General features: G+C 36.5%; 1 protein-coding gene across 3 annotated transcripts in view; it reads left to right on the top strand.

Moving 5' to 3' along the window:
* Positions 1–506: 506 nt before the first annotated feature.
* LOC149572079 (putative N-acetyltransferase ycf52) overlaps positions 507–26,446 on the top strand; it is a 144,648-nt gene continuing 118,708 nt past the window's right edge. The window contains exons 1-4 of one of the 3 annotated variants that reach the window (XM_089810497.1): positions 507–771; positions 891–1,052; positions 23,912–23,992; positions 24,084–24,141. In XM_089810497.1, coding sequence (XP_089666623.1) covers positions 727–771; positions 891–1,052; positions 23,912–23,992; positions 24,084–24,141 — 346 coding nt within the window. In that variant the 5' untranslated portion in view covers positions 507–726. Of the gene's footprint in view, positions 772–890; positions 1,053–23,737; positions 23,800–23,911; positions 23,993–24,083; positions 24,142–26,446 lie in introns of those variants that run through there. The other 2 variants (XM_089810489.1, XM_089810505.1) reach the window with 2 other exon arrangements.

The following is a 26,446-nucleotide window of genomic DNA, read 5'->3' as shown; positions in this document are numbered from 1 at the left end:
TTTAAATAGATTGATAGTAAATACGCTAGAATAAATTCATAAATTATGAAGAAAATTTGAAGTCATCATATAAATGAAATTATTTAAGTCAATTGATTTAAAATAATATTGTACCTATTGATTTAAAATAAAAAATATATGTTCAAACAACATTTTCCTCTAATTTTCTCTAATTTTCTATTTCATTATTCTATATTCTTATATTATAAAAAAATTAAATTTTATTTTAAAACTTATAAAATTAATTTACTTGATTTACTCTTTAATAATTATTAGTTTATATTACTTTATTTTAATTTTTTTCTTATAATTATTTACAATCATTTACTTATACCAATGTTTGTTCAATCTATTCAAACAATATTTATTTTTTTACTATTAGGCTGGACTCTTGCTAACACAACTCTTGTTTAATCAGGTGATCATACTCCTTTCTACTTTTTTTATTTATGTTCTTTTTCTTCTCTATATTTACTTCAATTAACGTGAGTTGAATCATTTGAAATCCATTTGCCCCAATGTGGACACCTAGGCTGGTTCATCCAATTTCATTGGAAAACTCAAATAACCGTGGGAGAATTTCAATTTTACTTCTCGCTTGTGTGCTCTTCAGCGGGCTCAAGGAGATACCTATTTCAAAAAACAAACTGTAAAAACTGTATAGATTTGGCAGATATTTCAAAAAATAAACTACAAAACATGTTTGCATAGATTTGGAGGCCTGTTATGGCTCTCGTGAGACTCCCTCCTACAACTTCTTTACTATCAACGGTTCGACCAAAACTAACTTCAACTCGTTTTCCGATAATTCTACTTGTTTTCGATAATTCTACTTTTTTCTTTTCAAAATTTAGTCGAGTGCGTAAGGAGTTTCAAATCAATCCTGCCAGGTGAATTCTTTCAACAGAAGGTCAGAACTGAAGCCAACGTTGGCCAGGGTTCGAATTGCAGCTCCTGTCGTGTGTCTTAATGTAAGAACGCCCTTATGGTCATCTTTCCTTCCGCCCCGCTATATCTACAGTTCCGACATTGCAGATGTGGACCCTCTTCAGGTACGAAATCTCACCCACAAAAAAAGTTAACCATCCTTGCATACAGGAAAACATTTTTACCCTGAAAATTGGATTTGGTTCAGCCTTCAGGAAATATTGCCGCCGAATGGCAGCTTATGTGGGTGTTTTTTCAATACATTTGAAGTACTCGTAGTTTAAGGTTTTGGGTAAGATTTTTCTGTTTCTTTGCTAGGTCGGCTTCGAGACCCAGACAGTGGATTTCATTCCGTCTAGTTGTACATTTAGGATAGAACTTCGTTGTGACCAGGCTTCTGAGCAATTGAACTTCCATCCGAACAGCTTTATTTTCGATTTCCTGAAAAATTGCAAGACAGCTAAGAGTATCAAGATTAACATATTTGGAGATCAACAGTTTTCTGAACTAAAATATTCTCCCGCAGAGACTAAATCTAGGCATAGATAGCAGAAACGGAAGATCAAATAAGTGATTCCTATTTTAATGCGTCGTTCCTTAAGCAGCCAGTGTCGTTTTCCATAATGTGAACCAGCGACTTTTAACAGTTGTAACATACCATTTTTAATAAGTTGAAAATAGAGAACATATTTTACGATTATAACTGAATATCATAACGGAATGACATAAAGTAGTTGAAATCCATTACATCATATAGAAATGAAAACTATGAACTGATTTCATTATACAGAGATAAATAATCAATTTAAGCAACGACTATATCCATTTCATATGAAAGATAACTAATATAACTTCCATAGCCAACTTCTACAATTACATTTTGAAAGAAACTGATAATTTAATTATATTTACAATTATGCACTTCAAAGTAACATAAAAAGTTATGTACAAGTAAAAGATTAAGAATTCATACATGTAACGTAATAATTGTCGATGTGTTGTGCAAGCCTCGGCATCTGGTGAAGAGGAGAAGCATTGACATAGGCTTAACCTCCCAACCGCGGACCTTAACGTATTCCTACACAATCTCTTACGAGAAAGACCTTCCCTCTCTCGGGTTTAGGCACGGGGCACCATAGTCCTGCCATCCGAGCATTCCAGTGTTGGAGTGTTGGCTAAGTAGTAGACAAGGTTAAGGAACTCCTCCAACAAGCTCCCCCTTGTTAGCTAGCACTCTGACTTCTAGTGATCAATTGTGGCAAGCATGCCTCTAATCTACCTTGGCCAAGGATTTAGATGGGCAAATGAACAACCTGATCACCACCGCTCGACTTGACAATTGAATATACTTTGGACAATCATGAGTTGACTTGGACTAAACAATTCTTTTTAAATGTTCATGCACTTTAGTTATTGATTTACAGTTTGTTCTTGCAGGGATATCTCTCCTCTTCACCCATTTATACTTGACGTTGCTGATCTAGGGTGCATCCTGGGAGATTGCTGGTAACTATGCGCTCTTTATCAATTAGAATTTATGTATACCAATCTGATTCTTATCTCAACTGGTATATGATTAATACCAGTGTACAAGTCAGATATATACTTTGTGAAAATTGAAGGAACCGTTCTTATGCAAAACGTACAATATTATGCATTATACAATATTTGTTCAACATTCTTAATGGGACCATTTCGGATCGGACTCTATGGGTTTGTACTAACACCCGATATGCATGGATAAAAGAACTAGTGTATAAAGGAGAACAATGCTGATGCTTATCAGAATTCTTAATACATCTTAAGCTTTGGTTTCGACCAAGATACACAACCAAGATCGTGGTTACACATTATCATAATGTTCCTTCATTCCATTGTGAAATTCAAAAAGAAAAAGATGGATTGTAAAAGGCATAGCATATGAAATAATACCTGGGAAAATGATTTCATGACCTGATATGCAACTCAAAATCTATTGACGTGATCTTATAACACAACTCCACGTGAAATCATTGTCATAAGCATGGCCAATACGGTAGTTGAGGTATGGTAATATGATCCTGGAAGGAATTATGGAGAAAGAGAAGAGCTTCGGCTTAGAGCAATCGCATGTGGAGAAGAAAATAAATTATCGTTTTTTAGTCCTCAATTGTGGGGAGAGTAAAATAAGGTCTCCCGTGGCTTCTTTGGTTACAAGAAAGGAAAGCTCGATCAAAGATAAACACTTGTTACAAGAACTTCTCATAATTTTCAAAATTTTAATGAGTGATGCCAATATGAAGGTGGCAAACTTTGTCGATATGAAGCCATAATTAAAACATAAAGATTATACTTTCTCATGGTGCAAGTCAAATACATACATACATACATACGTATTGTCATCATGGTATTGAATTCTACCTATAGTTGTACGTACACACACACGCACATATATATGCGCGTGTAATTTTGAGAGCACGTATAATTCTTTTTATCATTATATTGCTCGTGCACACACGCATATATGTATATATACACGTAGGTGTAACTTAAAGATGTTAGCAAATAACATGGTGTCATTATATATTATATATAAGGTACAATTGTGACCTTGCCACAGTCTCATAAATAAAAGAAAGGTAATAGTTTCTCTCAAGATATTAAATGTTTAATATTTCCCTACGTTTTACGAATTGACTAGCTCATGACTATCCAAGGTATACTTTGTTTCCTAGCCGTTAAATCCTTCATTGAAATAGTTAGAACCCATACCTGATAGTCTGATGATGGACTAAATTGGTGCCCCATTCCTTAAATCCTGTTTAGCAATGCTTCCTCCCTTCATTTTCTCCTGCAACCAAAAATGCATATTTCCACAATAATAACATGTTCCTCCATTTAAATTGAAATATAAAAAAAACACAATAATTGATAACAATCACAACAACCAACCACCACTAACAGTTATCTTAAAATACAAGCATTCATTTTTAGTTGAAATAACAACAATCAACTAAGAAGTCATTTTCACATGAATCAATTCGGTTAATCATGACTTTCATTTCACAAGATCATGATATCCGAGAGTTTTTTAATTAACCATTACAATGGCTATAAGATTATTTTAAATGATCAAAATTTTGGGATGTAACATATATATAGGGAAATTTTAAAATATACATTGAAATTTGCAAATATACATGTCATTCATATTAAACTAAGCACAATGCATGTCATTTAAACATTATAGAACCTTAACATACACCATTTGAATGCCATCTAGGAAACAATAACCGATTTCAGTACTCAATTGTCAATATGTATATCAATATGTGAACAAAAATATTTAAATATAAGTTTAGCAGTGAACAATATCATAAAAATTTGGAAATCTAAATATGCCCGAAGGCTAGGGGGCTGCCATAAAGTTTCATAATCATGTTCAAATTCAACATAGAAAACAAAAAATAGAAAAATGAAGTAGACTGCTTCACCTATTTTGCCTTTTCTACCATGGCATCAAAATGAGAGTCCTCCCCACTATCATGCTCCATAGGAAGTGTAGTCTCATCTAATGGAATCTAACCAATCCTGGTGTTATCTCATCCTCATGTATCTGGGCCACATTCTTAGGCTCAACATCCCACTGCAAAGTTGTCGTTTGCCTGTACTCTGAAGTTTGACAATTTGCAAGTCGAAGAGCATGATGCATTGCGACTAGCTTCTCTGCTTGTTTAGAGGTAAGTCTGTTCCTCTTGACAGAGTGGATAAATGAATATGTGGACCAATTTCTCTCCACAATTGAGGAACTAGCAACATGTGCAAGGAGGCGAGTTAAAATTGATTTTAACTCAGGTATCTCCCCCATGCCAAGTCCACCATCCAAGGGGATCTCTCTGTGCCAAAACCGCTCTATCCAAACCTCACTTGTGGCTTACCCAAGTTTGGGCCACGAAGGTTGGTGAAGTCAAGGAATTGTGCATGAAGAGTAGAGGCCTCTTGAGATGAACACATCTTATCAATGGCTCTTGTGAAGCCATCCAATGTTTACCGCATAGGGTAAAAGGATACTTATCGCATGTAGTATAGCAAGATATAATGCAGAATAGATACTTTATTCATATACGCAATATGCACTCCAATGATTACAATGATGATCCAAAGTTGCTTTCAGACGGTGTACATATACTTTCTTGAAGGGGTGACTCAACCGTCACGTGCCCGTTTGGATACTATTCTTTTCGTTGGCTACAATATAGAATTTACTGACATCATCCCCTCCAAAAAGTAAAGTCATCTCCGGACGTCAATTACAAAATTATCGAGGGAAATTAACAAAATGGAATAGATCTTTTTCCATCACATCACATTCACATTCCTCTTGTGCCTGCACCAAACTAGTCTTTAAAACACGTTGCATTTGTAGCTTCTGCTAACACAATATTGTCTCCTTAGCCAATCTGACCTTGATAGCCACCTGTGCCTCCTCTGCTTTTAATTCTTCTTCCGACTTGTGGGTACGCTGAGCCAAGTGTCGCTCTACTACCTCCAACTGGATGATTAGCTCCTCTCGAGCTCTTTGTGCAGCCACCAAGACAGCCTCACGTCCAACACCTACTCCGAGTGCCTCAAAGTGTAGCACCTCTCTCGAAAGGCTTCTCCAGTGCCCTCTCCACTTCTGGCATACAAACACTCCATGCCTGCAACAGCTCTAGGTCTAATCAACTGGTCACACTTCCGATGACCGATGATTGAATTGACCCGGAGTCTAGGGGGCAATGCCCCCGCGGGGTCCTGGGGCTCTGCCCCAGGCGCGCTCCTTGTTGGGCTACAGGGCGGGGTCGAGGGGCAGCGCCCCCTCTGCCAAGACCAAATTAGCACCCTCAAACCCACACAAAAGTCCATAGAACACACCACTTTTGTGATTTTCTTTCGATCCCATACTCTTTTTGCGAACCGCTTATATTTTCCTACCTTTTTATGTCTTTCTCTTCCCTTCGGTATCATACGTTATTCATTGTGAACTATTTTGATTTGCCAATTTTTTTTTTTTTAAGAACCTCCTATCACCCTTCTTCTGTGTCTGTACGGTGGTCTCTCTTTGTTATGTTACAACCTTGCTGTTAATACCATATAGTTTCTGCATGTGAATTGGTATAAGTTCTTCTCTTTGTGCCAGACCCTCTTGTTATGTTATTTCCCTACTGCCAACATTGTACGGTGTACGGCTACACAATGCACTACCTACGCAGAGTATTCTATACGGTCATCAAAGTATGCACTAACAATGGCCGTACGACAATGTTCTTTCTTTTATAGCTTTTTGCTTGACTGTACGATGCTCTTCCTAGGCTGTACGGACTACCATATGGTACTTATTTTCTTGCCTTTGCGCTGTATGGTGTCACTGAACCACTTGTACGATATCTACTTCTCTGTCTGGCCGTACGGTGATCACTTGTGATCTTTTTCCTGGCTGTACGATGTCTTTCCGTACGGTGCTCTCTGTTCTCTATTTGCAATGCTTGATCCATACTCCCTAGCCATATAGTATTTATTTCATTCCTTTCAGGCCGTATGGTCTCTATCCTCTGCCTCCAAGTGATTTCCTTGTCTGTATGGTGTGTCAGTGTACCACTTGCATGATTTCTACTCCTTTGCTTGGCTGTATGGTGAATCACTTGTGATCTGTACAAGTCCATATGGTCCACTACATCCCCTTTTTGTACTCCTTAAGCCCGTACGTCCGTACGACCCTTAAGTTTGTTTCTCCCTCTATGTTTTCGTTCTTCCGCATGTGGTTATTTTGAGTGCTTCTTTAATGCTTTTTTCTTGTGTATGGTGGTACGGTCATACGACTTCACTGTTATCCCTTGCAGACAAGTCTTTCAATTGTATGGTGCATTATATGGCCTTCAGTTTATTCTTTTATCATTGCTCTACTAACAAATTACAATTTCACATTCTTTATTATTATTTACATTTACTTTTACATATATACATTAATAATTACTATTATTATACTGTCTCTCTGTTGTTCGTCTACGAAGGAGGCGCGTTATTTCTTTCATGGTAGATTTTCAGTTTCGATCCATTCACTGCATCAGGCACCTCCTTCTCGTCCAATGTCCATAATTTGATTGCTTCATTATCGCCAACTTCGCGTATCTTGTATGGTCCCACCCATTTAACTTTAAATTTGCCTGGTTTGATCTCGTTACGTCCATTATACTTTAAAACTAACTAGCCTCGTTGAAATCTATTCAACTTCAAGTGCTTGTCATGCCGTGCCTTACGCCTGTTCTGTGTAACCTTTGTGGCCCATTGTGCCTGCATTCTTCTCTCATCAAGTTTATTTAAATTATATAGTCTTTCCCTCAGGCTTTCCATATCTCCTAGCTTGTTTTCGGTTGCAATCTTCAAACTTGATACCATGAATTCCGTTGGCTGCCACTCCTTGCCGTCAATAACTGTATTCTTGATTCTAGAACCTTCACTCTGTATTGTTGCAGTTTTTATTAAGCCCTTCCTCTTTGTTTCCTGTGCAGATCGTACGATGTGTTTTCCTTGCTGCTAGTACTTTTCTACTAAATCTGTGGTGCAATGTAACTTTTTCTTTCTGCACGGTCTGTTCACTGTGTATTGTACGGTGGAATCTTTCCTTTTGCTGGGTTCGTATGGTATGTTCTTCCTCTTATACTAGCCATATAGTATGTTCTTTCCTTTAGATTCAGCCGTAACCGCTTTTCCTACTTCTTTGTATTCCTTCGGACATTCATTTTCCTCTCCTTTATTACGTTCGTCGACCCTTAACATATTACAGCTCAGAAAGAGCTCGTAGTCCTCCATTTGCCAATGGAGTAGGCCGTTCACCAAGTCCAGGTCGTCATCATTAGACCCTCCTTCTAGTCTCAATACTCTCTCTTCATCAGGTTCCATTCTCTTCTTCCTTTTGTCGTCCCTTTCACCTTCGCCCTCAGAATCTGATGATGTTGCGTCCTCACCTATCATCTGCGTGTGTAAGTCGATTATGAATCTTTGGCCTTCGCATTCCATGGATAGGGTATTTTGTTTCCAATCATGTTTCACTTTCACTTGCACCAACCAGCCTCATCCAAGGTAGCGTCATACCCTTTTCTTTTTAGCGGAATAACCACGAAATCTAATAGAAATGGTTGTGTTCCGATGGTTATGGGCTGTGCCATCAAGGTCCCCAACGGCTTGATTCCATGCTAATCCGCAGTGAGTAACTGAAATTTAGGTGGCCACAATGTAGGTTGTCCCAACTTTTTCCATATATTCTCTGTAACACGTTTACGCCTGACCCTCCGTCCATGATTGTGTCCGTAAGTATTGTTCCCAGGATACCCATCTCAACTATTGTCGGATACCTTCCCGTCGTGAGTGCCAGTAGCATTGGGTCTGCTGCAGTCGTTCCACTATCGTCCTTTCCTGTTTCTTCCGTTGCTTTCGGAAGTGGTGTCATATTCAGAATCACCATCCGTAACTGAGGCATTGTAAGAAGGTCGTTTAATTTTATAGCAATTTCTATCTATATTACCTGCCTTATCATGTTTGTCCTGCCAGGTTCCTCTTCGAGGTGTCGGCAGTGTCTTTTGCTTGCAACTTTTCTGTTTCCATTTGTTTCTCCAACTCCATTCATGCTTGCTGCAACCTCTTCTTTTCTTCCTCTGCATTAGGGTACTTTGCCTTCTTAGCTTGCTCACGTGTAATTGCTAGTGTTTCCTTATCATATGTTTCGATGCTTAACACATTTATCCCTTGTTTTGGGCATTTCGAATCTTAGTGGTCTCCTAGACCACACCATCTGCATAACAGTTGGGATGTCTCCTTCATGGTACAATCTTTGGCAAAGTGCCCCCAAAGGTTGCACGCACGACACTATATCATCGGCTGTCCACTCACGTCATATTGTATCTGACTCTGGCCTCCATTGTTATTATTGTTATTATTATTACCACCCCTTCTATGCCGGTTATTGTTACGATATCCTCCTGAGGTTGCGTCGTTGTTCGTATTTGTTCCGGCAGACACTTCCTACGTCAGTAACACTTGCTGGTGTCCTTTTGACTTCATATTAAATGGGCATTCCTTTATGGAATGTCCCGCAACCTGGTAGATATCACAGAATTGTTTTTTTGGGCATGCGCCCTTTGTGTGGCCTTCCTCTTTACAGTCCATACACCACAATTCCCCCTTCACTGAGTCAAGATTCTTTTTCAAATTTTCAAATTCTTTCATCATTCGTAGCATATCTTTCTACAACGCTCGAACTTTTTTGCTTGATTCCTCATTGCTGCTACTACTTTTAGACGATGAATCGTCTGAGTTAGACGATTTATGCTTCTTCTTCTTGCTTGTTTTTTGTTCACTCTCTAGATCCATCACTTGATTATACGCATCTGCATACGATGCTGGAGATACAATCTTCATTTTTTTCTTCAGAGCCGGCTGTAGCCCCTCAACAAACCATCATTTCTTTAATCCGTCAGCTGGTGGGCTCTCCATCTTCCCCACCAACTCTTTTAGCCTTCTTGCATAGATACAGATCATTTCGTTCTTTCCTGCTTTGTGCTGTATATTTCTATTACAGTTTCATTATCATCCCTTAGCAGTCGAAACTTTGCTATGAACTCCTTCCTGATGTCTGCCCATGTAGTCAATTTTTGAGGATTGATATCCGCAACCAATCAATTGCCACACCTCGCAGGGTCGTTGGAAACTGCCGGACCCAATCATCCTCGTCTGTTACACCATTTGCTAGCCATATTATTTCACAAGTCTTGCAGTGTCTTATCAGATCTGCTGTCTCGTCACCATTAAATTTTGGCAATTTCTCCTTTGGTCTTGCGATTACTACTTTCTTTTGATTCTGTGGTACTTGCTGTGTACCCGCGCTATTCTGAGCACCCATGTTGTTTTGAGCACCCGCATCGTTCTGCACAACTGCGCTGCTTCAGACAATCGTCCTACTTCCAACCACCGTGATACCTATGAAAAATGATCTTCCTCAAGTGAAGTTGTTTGATTCGCTGCTTGTATCCGTTCATCGGGAACAAAGAATCCACTCCACGCTCGTGCTTCTTTGGCACTTCAAGCCATGCGAGTTGCTTCCTTTCCGTTCAGATTCTCTACCCTCAGCATATACAAGTTAAGGAACTCCTCCCTTGTCTCTTTCACCAAATTCAATTGTTGTCGAGTCTCTTCTAGCAATCCTTTGGCACTCCTTGGTTTGCTAGGTGAATGCACTCCCTCTATCTGTGCTCCTTGACCCCCTCAGTGTTCGTTGGCAATCTGCTAAAGCTTCTGTTTGCGCTCTGCCTGTTGTGCTAAAATTAAAACTTCCTGTGCTGTGTGTATTTCATCCTCATCTTTTATCTTATTCCTATCCTTGTAAGAAAATTTGTCATTAATCTTCATAACATTTCCTTCGTTCTAGGTTCGACTGGCAACGGCGCCAAACGCTTACCGAACAGGATAAAATGATACTTATTGCATGTAGTATAGCAAAGTATAACGCATAAAAGATACTTTATTCATATACACAATATATACTCCAATGATTACAATGATGATCCAAAGTCCCTTCCGGACGGTGTACATATACTTTTCCGAAGGGGTGACTCAACCGTCACGTGCCTGTTCGGATACTATTCTACCCGTCGGCTACAATATAGAATTTACCAACAACATCCAATACTTCAGGATCATCACACGAGAGGCCCCCTCCACCCAACTTTGCATACCATTTGGGATTTAGAGCAAAGGTTGCCATATGAAGGGGAGTATTCATTATGTTTCACCTCCGTGTCACAATAGGCCTAATATGCTTCTCATAAAACCCCAATGTAGGATCCTTTGCTGTAACAATTTTCTTCATCTTACCCAACATGCTGTCAAAAGTCTCATAGATCTCTCCCAGACTAAGAGCATCAATATCAACATATCTAGTGACATCTACATTAGGTGCTATGACAGAGCAAATATATCTGCAAGATGCAAACAAAAATTAGAATCAGAATTTAAAAAAAGAAGAAGTTAGTATGAAAATCAGCAAGCAAAAGACTAACATTTAATTTAAAAATCAACAACTTACCTCATTGTGGACCACCAACTCTCATAAGGGATCCTTTGTTTCGCCACTTTTAATTCAGAGGACTTAGAATTGGACCATCATCCCCACTTTGGATTCACCACCATCAATTGGAAGGCTTCATACACCTCAATCATCCTCTCCATCAAGATGAAATATGTGCAATACTTACAGAGACAATTATAAAATAAAATAAAGTTAAACATTAATGATTAAACACATCATATGTAAGTTTGTAACAATTATAAATGAAAACAAACTAAATCACATGTAAGTTGGCTCTATGAGGAGCCAACCCTGTTAAAGGTTACAATACATAGTGTTAGGTGTGATCTTTTTAAAGGATTTAATCACTCTATTAGGAGTGGCCTTGTTAGAAGACTTTATAACATTCTATTAGAATGTTACCTTAATTAAAGGATTTACAAATGACTATTAGGTCAACCTCGATTAAAGAATTTTAACTGATACAATAGTTAGAAAGTAACAACATTTTGATTTGATAAACACAACTCACTTTGCAAATATAGATCAAAATGTAGTTCATATGCTGATCCATTGACTGGCCTCCATTATCATCTCTGTCTCTGAGTTGCTTGACAAACCTTCAAGCAATCACTCTTCACCTCTTCACAACTCTTCTTAGCTTCTTGCCCAAGTTCGCCAATCCATAGAATCACCAACTGCTCCAACCTTGCTAAGGTCTTCAGTAGCACTGCCAACCTCTCTAAATTAGCCCTTATGCCTCCTTAAATAGGTAGCTTGAAGTTTTGTTGCTTAAACATCGGTGTCAATCTTAGGTTAGGTCAAATTCATCAACTCCTTCCATCATTTTGTTTCCTCTTCCACCTTTTAGAAACTTCTCAAAACTTCTCCTTGAATTCATGCATAGAAATGCTCATAGCTTCCTTGCATTAAATGATCCAACTCATCAATCCTTATCTTCAACACGCTTTCCATATTTTAGGAATTCAAACTATGTCAGCCAAAAATTAAGATTTCTTCACAAATTGTAAAATGTTGTCACTTGGCTAACACTGTGTTTCTCGGCCTCGGTTAGCACTAGATAACTCGGTCATCACTATACTGACTTACTCGGCTTACATTGTCTTTGCTTGGTTCCTTTTGTTGCACCCGATCCATCTTTTCTGTTTTTGTTTCGTTACTGGTACTTGGTCAACATTATGTTTGCTTTGCTTCTACTGTTTACTCAGTCGACGCTGGCACAACTCAGCTTCAACTATAAGCTCCTTAATCTTCTGCTTTCAAGCTCGATTAAGCCTACATATTTGATCCTTCAGTGATCATCTGTAACGAAATAACTTACACAATAGAAGAAATAATATGAAATATTATATAAAAACTTGATAATAGCTGACAGTTATAGGCCACTTCGAGGGGGCAACCTCCAAATGTCTCCAATGAGAACACACTTCACAATCTAATGATGAAATAAGACTCACAACCTTCTATATATACCTATTTATGCTAGGGTTGAATAAACACAACCCTTCATAACACCTAGGCCGACCTACCTACCTAAATTATAATATAATGTAATGACTCTGCTCAAATCTGATTGAAAACTTTTGATTTTTGGCCTTGGAAATTTTGTCAAACACTTCACATACAAGGGTCATATGACTGATATAACATTTCAGTTTGCTTTAATGACTCTTTTCTTCAATTAGCATCAATGAGAATGCTTGCAAGAAGACTCAAAATTGGCTAAACAATGACCTAACATGAATGTGCAACTTATTTTGACAATATTCAATGCATATATGTGACTGAAACTACTTGCAATATCCAGCTACAGCAACTAGTAATTATGACAAACACTTTGGAAGCGACTTAAGATGGCATTAATGCACTTACAGCTAAGTGGCATTAATACAAACACTTGGTATGCAAAATTATAACATTATTTATGCCAAAAAGAGAACCTATAGCCAATTGACATTTTGTCAAACAATTGACATGCAAACTAATAAGCTGTTCATGAATGATAAAAACATATTCAATTACAACTATATCAGACCAACAACTTATGTCTCCCTTATTGTACATATAATGTCAACTACAATACTAGTATGAAATGGCCAAGACTCTTGGCATTACTACATATGCAAATTATGTAATTTTTTGAGTACAAATGCAGCCTTAGTATGAAATCTAAAATGCAATATATATGCAACAATTGACTTGAGAAACCTGGTACACAAATTGTAAAAGAGCTGGAGACTTGATTGTAACACTTGTTGATAATGAAGACCCCTCCAAATGAAGAAATCGACTCCGTTGAAGTGTCGCCCCTATTCTTGCCTGGCAATACTTTAGATAAATAAATGCAGACTCTAGGCTCCTCGAATTGGTCGTTGAAATGATTGTCTCGGCGATAGCAATTGAATGCAACAATACCTAGAACCATAGGATGCTTCAATGATGAGCTATGAACCAAAATGTCTTGCCAATGGTGCCCTTTCTGCAGTACATCAGACCACTGAAGTTGTTTACCAACAACCTGATAGCTACTCCAAAATATGCCAAAACAATTGCCAAGCTCACCCAAGATGAATGCTCAAATACCCACAAAGAAACAATATCCGAATGAGGCCATACAAGCAAAAATCTGAATATGATATGCAAAATTGTCTTCTATTAAAATCTGAAAAAGATTGGTAACTATAACAGCAATGTGCAATAAATGAAATCGACCCAATGATGAAATTCCAAAGCTCCAAAATGCCTCCAAAATCTGTAATAGATTTCGTCAAATCAATACCACCAAAATTTGGCCAAGGGCCATAAAATTTTGCTTTGAAGTACAAGTGGAAAGTCTGAAACAACTTCCTCAATTTTGCAATAATTCAAGTGATATTTCACACTTTCAAAATTGGTCACCAATTGAGAGTTTTCGTTCTCAATGGCCAAAGACAACTGTAGAAACCCTAGGCTTCACAACCATCAAACATCAACATCAACAACGACAAATCTGGATGGTGAGAATGAAGCCCAAGATGCCTATTTATTCTTTTTTCTCCACTTTCTCTAGAAACTTATAGAACATTATTTAATTTAATTTATTAAGTGGCTTTATAAGATATTTTATAATTCAAGTCACTTTATTAAATTAATTAAATATAAAGTTACTTTTTTATATTTATTTATTTGATAACTTTATAAATAATTAACTTAATACCACTTATTTATTTAATTAAAATAATTAATTAGTCATCCTCTCAAAATATTCATTATTTTGGACAACTTAATTAATTAAATTAATTAAATCAAATTACTTCCAAAATGGGGACATTACATATAATAATGATAACATGACTTAATTAAAGATTAAGATAGCCACAAGTTGACTATTCATAACCCTATATACAATAATATTAAGGGCGTAGCATGCCCCCTCTCTTGAAAGAAGCATTGTCCTCAATGCTAACCATGTGTGGATTCTTTTGAATGAACTCCTCATCCTCCCATGTGGCATTTTCAACTAGTAAATTCTTCCATTGGATGAGATATTGAGTCAAGGTTTTGTTCCTTAGCTTATTTGTACGTGTTTGAAGAATGCACTTTGGTTCCAAAATTATTCTTCCTTCTTCATCAAGTTCTAGTAGTACTGTTTGAGTAGGAATATTCTGCCCAATTACCTTCTTCAAACAAGAAATATGAAAAACTGGATGTATCTTTGTTGTTGGTGGCAACTCAAGCTTGTAGGCAACATTACCAATCTTTTGCATGATTTGGTATGGTCCATAATATCTTGGAGACAACTTATTATTCTTTTTTTGTTGCTACATTGAGATTTGCTTATAAGGCTGCAATCTCAAGAAGACCCAGTCCCCAACTTCAAAATTTCTTTCACTACGATGTTGGTCTGCTTGTTGTTTCATTCGATTTTGTGCCATAGCTAAATTCTCCTTGAGTCCTGAAAGTACCTGTTGTTGATGAAGCAAGTGATCCTCTATTGCTTGAACTCTTGGTGACACCTTTAATGATGATGTGATGGAAGGAGGATGGTATCTATAAAGTGCCAAAAATGGAGACATTTTTGATGAGCTATGAAAAGAAGTATTGTACCACCATTCTACAAGAGGTAGCCAATCTAACCATTGATGTTGTTTTTTTGAAGTGAAACAACGAAGATATCCTTCCAAACATTTATTAACCACCTCAGTTTGCCCATCTGATTGCTGATGGTATGAAGAACTATGAGCCAATTGAGTACCCAAACATGAGAATAAATCTTTCCAAAAGTGACTAGTAAAGCTAGGATCATGATCACTAACAATAACCTTAGGTGTACCATGTAACTTTTGGATATTTTCCAAAAAAACTTTTGCCACTATACTTGCTGTAAAAGGATGTGATAATGCAATAAAATGTGCATATTTAGTGAGGCGATCGACTACTACCATGATGACATTATGGCCTTTAGATTTGGGGAGCCCTGTGATGAAGTCCATAGATACCTCTTCCCAACATTGGCTAGGAATAGATAAAGGCTGCAAGAGCCCTGGTGTCTTAATTGTTTCCCCCTTATTTATTTGACAAACCAAACATTCTGTCACAAACTTTTGAACATCACCTTTTAGCCCTTCCCCAAAAAAATCTTGCTTGATCCTATGATATGTCTTCAAAAATCCTGAATGACCACCAATTGGGGACTCATGTAGTTCTTTGAGAATCTTGTGTTTAAGAGTGGAATTCTTGCAGAGATACAAGCCCTCTTTATACTAGAGGACATCCCCCTTTAAACAAAACTTATCTGAACTACTAGGGTCAATTTTTATTTGCTGGATGAGGTTTACTTGTTGCAACATCATTTTTCCACGATTCTTTGGCTTCTACCACCCAATTTTCTTGTAATATTGAAAGGGCACACAATAAGGCTTCATCTTTTTCATCCTTCCTAGAAAGAGCATCGGCCACAATATTTTCCTTCCCTTTCTTATATACAATTTCAAAGTCATATCCCAACATTTTAATGACCCATTTTTGTTGCTCTTCTGATGATAGTCTTTGTTCCAAAAAATATTTTAGGTTATCATGATCTGTCTTAACCTTGAAGTGTCGACCCATTAAATAAGGCCTTCATTTTTTAACTGCATGAAGGATCGCTAACATTTCCTTCTCATAAATAGGCTTGAGTTGATTTTTACCTTTTAATTGACAACTCTCAAAAGCAATTGGGTGACCTTCTTGCATGAGAATTGCTCCTATCCCATTTCCAGAAGCATCACATTCCACAATGAATTCCTTGGTGAAGTCTGGAGTGGCAAGCACTGGAGTTGTACACATAGCCTTCTTCAATTGCTCAAATGATACATTAGTAGATTCATTCCATTGAAGAGAATCCTTCGTCAATAGAGTTGTAAGGGTTGCTGCTATACAACCATAATTCTTCACAAATCTTCTATAGTATCCTGTCAATCCCAAGAAACCCCTCAACTTCTTAATAGTTTTTGGAATAGGCCATTCCATGATAGCCTTAATTTTGTTAGGGTCCACCTTTACTCCTTCTTGTGAAATTATGTCCCAAATACTCCACCTCCTTAAGACCAAAAGCACACTTGGATGGCTTAGCATAGAGTTGATGATCTTCGAGTAATTGTAATGCTTGATCTGCATGTTGCAAATGTTCCTCCCAAGTCTTGCTATAAATTAATATATCATCAAAGAACACTAACACAAACTTTCTCAAGAACTTAAAAATGGAATTCATCAAACTTTGGAATGTAGATGGTGCATTGGTAAGACCGAATGGCATCACCAAAAATTCATAATGACTTTCATGAGTTCGAAATGCTCTCTTGCAAATATCTTCCTCCTTAATCCGAATTTGGTGATAACCCGATTTAAGATCTAACTTGGTAAAATACATAGCTCCATTTAATTCATCTAGAAGATCATCAATGATTGGAATAGGAAACTTATCTTTAATGGTATACTAGTTGAGCACTCTATAATCTAGACACATGCGCCAAGTTTCATCCTTCTTACGCACCAGCACAATAGGTGAGGAGTAAGCACTTTGGCTATGCCTGATAATTCCTGCCTCTAGTATTTCCTCAACAATTTTTTCTATCTCACTTTTTTGTATGTGTGGGTATCTATAAGGTCTAATGTTTGGTGGCTGACTCCCTGGAACTAGTTGTATGGCATGGTCATGATCCCTCTTATGAGGAAGTCTTTTAGGCATATCTCCAAAAATCACTGAGTGATGATCAATTATTGCTTGTAAATCTGGATGAGTAAGAACATTAGATTGAGAGACTTCTAATGAACATAACTGGGCCACAAATCCATCCGCACCTTTCTTAAGAAGTTTTTGCATTTGATGAGAGCTTACCATTTATGGGGATTTCGCCTTCAATCCCCTTAGCTCCACTACCTTTTCTTGTGATTGAAATTGCATGAATAGTTCTTGGAAGTTCATCTCAATTGTTCCCAATGTAGTAAACCATTGTACTCCCAAAACAATATCTGCTGCACCCATGGATATCGCATACATTGGGGTATCAAGTTGATAATCTCCCATGGATAATTTGATGCTATGACATTTTCCTGAATAACTAACTGTGCCCCCATTTGGAATCAAAACTTGAAACACGGGGGCTGGATATATAAAACAATTTAGAAGAGTTGCCAACTTTTTGTTGATGAAATTATGAGTACTACCTGAGTCGATCAATGTTGTTACTTTCTGCTTCTTTAAGAAACCCACTACCTTGAGAGTTTATGGTGCACTGAAACCTGAAAGTGCATGACAAGAAATGATTGGTTGAGAATCATGTGATTCCTCACCTGACTCCCTATCCTCCTTTGATATGGGCTCATCCTCTTATTCCTCACTTGGACCTTCAATATAGAACAATTTCTTTTCACTACATTTATGTCCTCGACTATATTTGCTATCGCAATTGAAACACAACCTTTTTGCTCTTTTCTCCTCAATTTTTTGTGGAGTCAACCTAGTAGGTTGAGGAAGATAAGGTGTTGAATATCCTTTGTCTCTTGTCACATTAGCCCCCTGCTTTTAGAAATCAAGAACTTCTCTTCTACCTTGCGTGCCAATATAAAAGACTCATTTACTGAACTGGGACAAAACATACGTACCTCATGTTGAATGTGATACGTGAGACCACCCAAGAATAAATCATTCAAGTTCTCTGTAATTGTATCCACTCTCAAGGATAGATTTTGGAATTGTTGAATATAATCCTTAACTGATCCTGTTTGTTGAAGCTTAGCAAGTTGGCTAAAGAAATTTTCTGTCACACTATTGCTATATTGTGCTTGGAGTTCTTCTGTAAAAATTGACCATGATACAGTGAGACCTTTTTTACTCCTATGAGTACAAAGCCAACAATACCAAATGAGTTGATCTGGTTCTAGATATAAGGAAGCCACTATAACCTTTTGTCCATATGGGTTTGATGTATTTCAAAAAAATCCTCCATTTGATTTATCCATGTTAGAGGATCCTTGCCATCAAATTTGCGCGTATCCACCTTTGGAAAAAAATTCCTAGATCCTGTAGGATTAATAAAATTTGTGTCATCATTAGTCGACTTGAAGGTTTCACTTTGATTGCTTGAGAGCTCCTTCCTTGTTTCATTCATATAGGTGCTTAACATGCTTCGTATATCTGATATATCTCCTCATAGGTCACACATATCCTTCTTAGCCTCTTCCTTGAACTTACTAAGTTCCTCATTGGGCTTACTCTCCTTTGTTGCTTCCCAATCTTGATCAGAGGATTTCCTCGGTGTGGTAGAATTCTTTTTGCCTCTTGTTGGAGGCCCCGTCATGATGGAAACCAGTGTTTTTGGAAAAAAATCCCCCAAAAATTAGCAAATTTGTTGCCTTGCGAGAGAATTTTCCTAATTTTACAATATCTTGCTTATTTTTGTTTTTCAATTTCTCCAAGCTTTGAATTTAGGCTCCTCTACTATGTATTGAAAAACCCAATACAAGTTATACTCTAATTCGGCAGGATGTGAGAGATATGAAGATCTTAAAAAATTGTGTAGAAATATTAATTCTGCAATAATTTCCTCAAATATGTTCCAATTCCTTTAAATTTTGGACTATATAGCTTCTTTAATATGTTCTTCAAAAAACCTTTAAAAATCTTTGAAAAATATGCTAAAATCTGAAAGTTATGCTCTTCCCAAAATTGCCTCAATGTTGAGAAAAAATCTTACCGCTATGGTGCCAAGATCGTGCTCTGATACTGCTTGTAATGAAATAACGTGCACAATAGAAGAAATAATATGAATATTATATAAAAACTTGATAATAGTTGAAAGTTATAGGCCACTTCGAGGGGGCAACCTCCAAATATCTCCAATGAGAACACACTTCACAATTTAATGATGAAATAAAACTCACAACCTCCTATATATACCTATTTATGGTTAGGTTGAATAGACACAACCCTTCATAACACCTAGGCCGACCTACCTACCTAAATTACAATATAATAATGATAACATGACGTTATTAAGGATTAAGATAGCCACAAGTTGACTATTCATAACCCTATATACAATAATATTTAAGGGTGTAGCATCATCTCTTCTAGGATTTAACACAACTATCTTCTCAACTTAGTGTTATCACTAAACAACATATTATCTTGTTAAGATCCAACTGATCAAGTGCCCATTGTAGTTCCACATTACTCAACCTTTCACTAGGTCCTCTTGTTATCTCTTCTTCTCATATCCTCTTCATCAATCAATTTGATATGACACTTTACTTAGATAGACACTGTCTCACGAATAAAGTTTGACATCAATGGCAATGCAGCAATTTTAGTTTCCAACAAGAACAATATAGTTTCTTGTATGGGTTATATCGATTATAGGGTGTCTCTCTCATTGATAATTTTTGAAGTATAGCCATTTTTTATGTATCAACATAAGTCATTTTTTCCCCTCTCAATCTTGGTCCATGTTGGATGGATGCTATCATGGCATGTCTGACTCATCCTTCTGTAACTGTCAAGATTAATCGTATTCGAAAGGTATTTGGCTAAGATATTATTAGCGAAGGGTAGACACACCACTTCACTATTTTTGTGATACATGTCAGATAAGAAAGAGTTTGAAGGGGTTGTAGCATTAGGCGGATGTTTTCTGCTTGATAAATATTATTGAAGGATGCGTTTCTCTAGTTTAGCGTGGCCATTCATGCACCCGATATCCTACATCCAACACATCAATTGAATATTGTAGATGCAAGGAAGAATTTTGAGGTAGTGGGCATTTGAGCATAAGTTTAAGCGCGTGCACATATTGAGCATTATATGCCGGAATCACTGTTGTTGTTATGAAACATCAACTAGAGCCAAAATATATCAGAGGTGTTAGCACATGCTCATTTGATTGTGCTGAGCTAAAAATATTGGTGAATTTGCATGAAAGAGAGCCTATGAATTGAGGATGCAACTAGTATCAATGAGATGATGAATTGAATTTTTGATGCATATTCAAATATGAAATTCAGAGGGAGATGTTCAGCTTTAAAGGGAGTTTGATTCAAGGTTCGATTTTTGATCAGATAAGTTTTACCGCATTAATTTTTTTTAAGCCATCTATATTTTAATATAGATATTGAATTTGTTATTTTACTGGGATTAGAGCAGAGCATTGATCTCAATATTTGATGCAAGATGCAAGGCAATGCATCAAAAGGAATTCATATGAGAATCATATTGTGCTGTTTAGGGGCACAGTCTATCACTGTGTAAGTTTTGATGGATTAGTATGAAACGTTACTTTTTTATATTTTGTGCATCTTCATCGTTGTATGCATGCAAGATTACACTATGTGTGTATAGATGTTTATTGAAATAATGGACTATAGGTTGCCTTCATCGTAAAGATTAGTATTAATAATAAGGGGCTTTTCTATGTTCTGTGAGATAATATTATTATTGCAATATGTTGATTATAGGTTAAATGAACAACTATACATAAGAGGTTTTAATGTTCGGTGCCATAGGTCATGGTTGCATCATGTGTATACTTTACTTTGTGCAAAAGCTTGTGATTAGATTTGTAGGTTATTCTGGAAGATCCCAATTCTCAATTTTCTTATGGTGACATTGTTATTAACACATTTTGTTTATATGAATATTGGGCTGCATTCTTAGGTATGTGTGTTGAGATCTAACTTCAAAGAGATAAGTATTCTAGATTTATGTATATGACTGAAAAGATAGTATACCTTTGCTTTGATCTCTATGATAAGTGGATCCTATGAGTTGTTATAAATCTCTTGGTTGCAGGGTGCAATGGGCTAGTGAGATATTTTGCAAACGCTGTTTGCAGTCTTGATACTGAAAGAGGAAGATCTTGTTTAGAGAGAGACTATTCAACTTCAAAGGGAGGTTACGTGACAGATGATGTCCAACTCCCTTGCAAAGCTTGTGTAATAGTAAAACACTTGGGATCAACTTCTTTTTAATGGTGTTCAAAGTTGTCCCTGCTAAGAGGGAGTTTCTGTTAAGAGAAAATCTCAGTTATAAATGCATTCTTCTTTGGGATAAGTTTGAGGTGAAAGTACTCATTCTGCCCTCTGCAAGTAGGTATTGTGGACCACCCTTAGCAAGTAGGCATGGTGGAAATACATTCTTCTTTGGAAGAAGTTTGAGATGAAAGTCCTCATTCCACCCTCTGCGAGTAGGTATGTTGGACCATCATTTGTTATTAGGTTGGTGGAAATATATCCTTCTCAGGGAAAAGTTTTGAGATGAAAGTCCTCGTTCCACCCTCTACGAATAGGTATAGTGGACCACTCTTTGCGATTAGGCATGGTGGAAATGTATCATTCTCAAGGAGAAGTTTTGAGATAAAAGTCTTCGATCTACCCCCTACGAGCAGGCATGGTGAAAGTTATGTACGTGCTTATGAAGTAACTATGGTAGATTATGTTATGCTGAGTTAACATATGTTATGTGAATTTATTGTCTTTGGTTGCAGCTATGTGTGCATGCATGACTAAAGATCTCTCTCTTGCTAAGAGGGAGTGTTGAAGTTTGTAGCTGCGATAGAGATCTTTATCTCTGATTTTATGAGATATAAATATGTTTGTTAAGACTGTTATGATCATCTTCAGCTGAAAGAGATATTTGTAATTATATTTAAGTTAATATTATGTAAAAAGACATGTCATACATCATGCGAAGAGGCATGCATATGGAAATGTGAAGTGTTGAATATGTGGAAATATAAAGGTTCATATTTTTGGGACTCAAAGAGACCTTTTTGTGAAAGATGAAGTGTCCTATTCAATCTATTTACGTGATTGCTTGGTATATTGTAAATTAATGAAGTAGAAATCCTTGTACTAAAAATATTTTATTATCAATAAAAGATATATTTTGCTAGTGTGGTTGGGTTTTTTCCCTTCAAGTGGAAGGGTTTTCCCAGGATAAATCTTTTGCGTCTTTTGTGCATTTTATTTACTTCTCTTATGTTGTTTATCTAATTCCTGGGCATAAAATTTCATTCCTTCGAGTCTTTCCCAAACTTGCTGGTTCCATTGTGTCTTGGCGAGTCTTGACCCAAAGACTTTGGAATTTTAATTTAAAGAAAAAACTTACAAAGTTTCAATGCTTGTTTGGTTTATGACGCACCCATCTAGGATTTAAAAAAACATTGAAATGATGTGCGCTGCCCCTCAAAACCTTGCAAGGGGTGTTGCCCCTTTATCCCATTGGGGATGCTGCCCATAGACCTCCAAGAGGCATGTTTCCCCTAAACCTCTTTTGGTGATGTACCCAAACGTCCGTCAATATATGAGTCTCAATGCATAATAGGCCAATGGTGAACCATTATTATTAAAGTCTTCAAAATATATATTTCTAGTTGCAAATCTCTGCATCTTCATAGTCAAAACTGCAATCAAGGATTATCTTGCCTCATACATTGGAAAACTTGTTTAGCATACAAAGACTGTCATAGGCAAAGTTTGCATGCTACATTCTTGTACTGCCAAATACAAGTTAAGTCATAGTTGACAAGAAAATTAGAAATGCAAACTCATAGAAGATTTCCGTGTATTAGTATCCTAGCTAAGGTCAAATTTGAACATAATGTTTTATCTCTTTACTTAACCATTCCTCTTTGTTAATGAGCTTGCCAAACATGCAGTCTTGAAGGCTTCAAGAAATAATTAACAAATTAATAATAAATTGCTAACTTGAATTTATACACTAGTCATTGAGACGGAAGCAAGCAACCTCTTATGAACTGTAGACTTATAGTTTTGATATTTGTCTCGATGCTCTGTATTTCATTTACCATGAGTTTAGTATACACCTAACAATATTATATATTTAACTGTTTTATTTCCTTTAGCTAAAATTTGCATTTATACTAATGTAACTGATGTATACTTGTGTATTTTGTTAAAATTAGCATCTATTGATGATGTTATTGTCTTTATGGTTTATTTTTTAAAGGTGCATGAAATAAGTTTTAAATCCTTAAAAATTAATTTACCAAGTTCGGGTGCCAAACTCAACTCTGTGTCCAAAATCAGCTTGACGAGTTTGAGCTAAGTTAGAGTCTCGTAACTATGACTTATATTCTTCTTACATTTTAAATTTTCTTGCTTTCATCTGTTTATGTTAGAGTTGGGTCATAACATATGCTTGTAGTGATTAGCATATTTACTTTAAGGTTCAAAATGGAAAACCTATCAAAGATTCAAATGTATTTGGTTGTGCATACAAGAGGCAATGTCTACAGGTACCTTTTGTTTATTTTCGTATGGATTTACTTCAAAAAAATAATAAGTGAAATTTCCAAGTCTGGTTAGTACTACTTGACATTTTTTGATTCTTTAAATTTGCTTTTTCAGCTTAGTGAGCTGTGGGCAAAGACCTTGGAACTGAGGAGGGATCCAGTCAAAATTATGAAGTCTTTGAAACATAGTTATGCGGTAAGAGTTTGATTTCATGTTCTATATGCTTTGGCTCATGAAATCTTCACACTGGACATGGATATCTAATGAGGCATGTGATTTTGGCAAGTTTGTTGTCGTCTTAACAAGGGAAGAGAAAGCTACGGGTGCTCAGACAAAGATTGTAGGTATGCATTTCGATTTCAATTACTTCTTCCGTTATGATACATATATTAAAAAAGGTTTTGAATAAATACAAAACCAAAGAAATATCTCCATTCATTTTGGTATTGATAGTGCGTGTTACATTTTTGCTACCAAATCTCAGACAATATTGGTTCATAAAATGACAAATTGGATTCACACACTAGTTATTTCAAATGGTGGAGAACAAGCTTGGGGTAATTTTAATTGAGGATATTTATTAAAAACTTTGCAAAATATGGATCAAACAAATATTATGAGAACCATGTTCATGGTCACAAAAACAAGGTTACTTAATTACCTTACATTTTGCTTATTGTACTAGATTTCCCAATAATTTACTTAACAAAATATGGTTATAATGAAAATCATAATGCAGATTTTCATACATATCTTCACCAGTCATCAGACTACAGAGTCTGGACTCTGAACACTTGAGTCAAAACACTATTATTTTTAATATCTGATTGAGTTTATTTATTTAAAATATGTTCTGTGTTATACTGGGATTTGGTTGGATGGCATTTTCTTATGTATTTTCTCTTTGTGGTCATGTCTTCCCTTTTCACTTTGTTTATTTGCTTTTGCCGATTTCCAGGAAGCTAGGCCGATATATGATGACCCAAAAGTCTACTGTTATGACCAAAATAAGCTTGTTAGTTGTGTGGACTGACTGATGTAGTTATCTGAAGTTGAACCACTCACTCTGAAAATCAACAATCAATCCTGATTTAAGTGGTTGATGTTTCTATAGTGTGGTCACTGCAACATCTAGGGATATTATTTTTAAGGATTAAATCCATTTAGTATTCAGTGTTGAAATCATTCCTTGAGTGATATATTTCTCATGGCTAGTCATTTTTTCTAGGACCGATCCTTAGCGAGATTGAATGGTCCAGCTGGAACGCAGTGCATCAAGTGATTTTCATATGAGGGAAATGGTGCAATTGAAACTAGCAAAAGTAATCATAATGTAACATTAGCTGTCACTGCCTTTTAATTTGCACCTAACATTTAAGATTTCCTAGGAGGCCACCCATCCGTATTTGATGAGATATAAGGACATGGGCTAGGAGGCGACCGTATGGACTGTTGAATTTTATTAAATGATGAGAATTAGTCACATAGACTGCTCCATATGCTTTAATATTGCACATATTATTAAATAGTACATTGTATATTCCTCTGTTGCATGAAACAATAGAAGTTAGAACCCATTCATATAAGCCTGGAAGCCATTCATTGGTCCCAGTTTAGGTGCTCTTGGGAAATTGTTTAGATTCTTTATGCTTACATGTTTCCAAAATATCCATGAAACTCGATGCCATTTTGATGGTGGGCTCTGTACACGTTGCAAATGTTTGCTTCTTCGTGTCACATCTATGTCCATTGATGAGCATAAGACTTCATTCTTTATTGACATGCTTCCACAGTTAGGTTGTTATCTGGTGTATCCGATTTCTACACGACATTGCAAGTCTAAACTTGTAATCACTATCAGCACGTGTGTCATCATCCTTATTTCTACCTCTCATATCCATGATTGTTGTTTCTCCCCTATTGCTTCATTTTTCAAGAAAATATCACCAGTGGTGGTTAATGTCCACTTTTGGTGATAATGTGACTTATATTGTGGTTAAATGATTGTCTCAACAATTGCAAACTTATCTTGGTGTTCATGTCATCGTCACCATTATTCATATCCTGCAAACCTGCATTGCTACATTATGTCACTCAAAGGAAAGTGAGGTGCCTCTAGAAGCAAGTTTCACTTCCCTAACCGTCCCAATTTTACACAACTAATCTTATTCCCAAGGTCCCTAATAGTTTCAAATTTTTGAGATTGATAGGTTTTTTTTGTTACAGGTTTCTGTGGTTTCAGATTTGCATCATTTAATAATATCAGATGATGGTTAAAGAATTTAAGTTTAAATTACACTTGTATAAGCTTTCAAAAGGAATGGAAAATTAAATTATGCAGATGATTCAGTCAACACTTTTAATTGCAGAAATTAATAGGAATGGCGGACATATCTCTGACCTTATTAATTCATGATTACACAATACAATTGGAGTAGCCTTTGCTTGGAAATTTTCTGCAGAATAAATCAGAATTATGAGGATGTTTTGGTGACTTCTTTCTGTATTCCGGAATTTGATTACTGTTTACCACATAGGTTAATTAGAAATGCACACAGATAATAAACACGAACAACAGAACTCCTTAGATTATTCGCATATGCCAGACATTACATTATGCTTCATAAGATGAATGATGATTTACAATGA

This window comes from Cupressus sempervirens, chromosome 2, assembly GCF_028749045.1.
Source record: "Cupressus sempervirens isolate cs-2001-9-10 chromosome 2, ASM2874904v1, whole genome shotgun sequence".
Classification (NCBI taxonomy): domain Eukaryota; kingdom Viridiplantae; phylum Streptophyta; class Pinopsida; order Cupressales; family Cupressaceae; genus Cupressus; species Cupressus sempervirens.
This window is presented reverse-complemented; position numbering and strand designations above follow the sequence as displayed.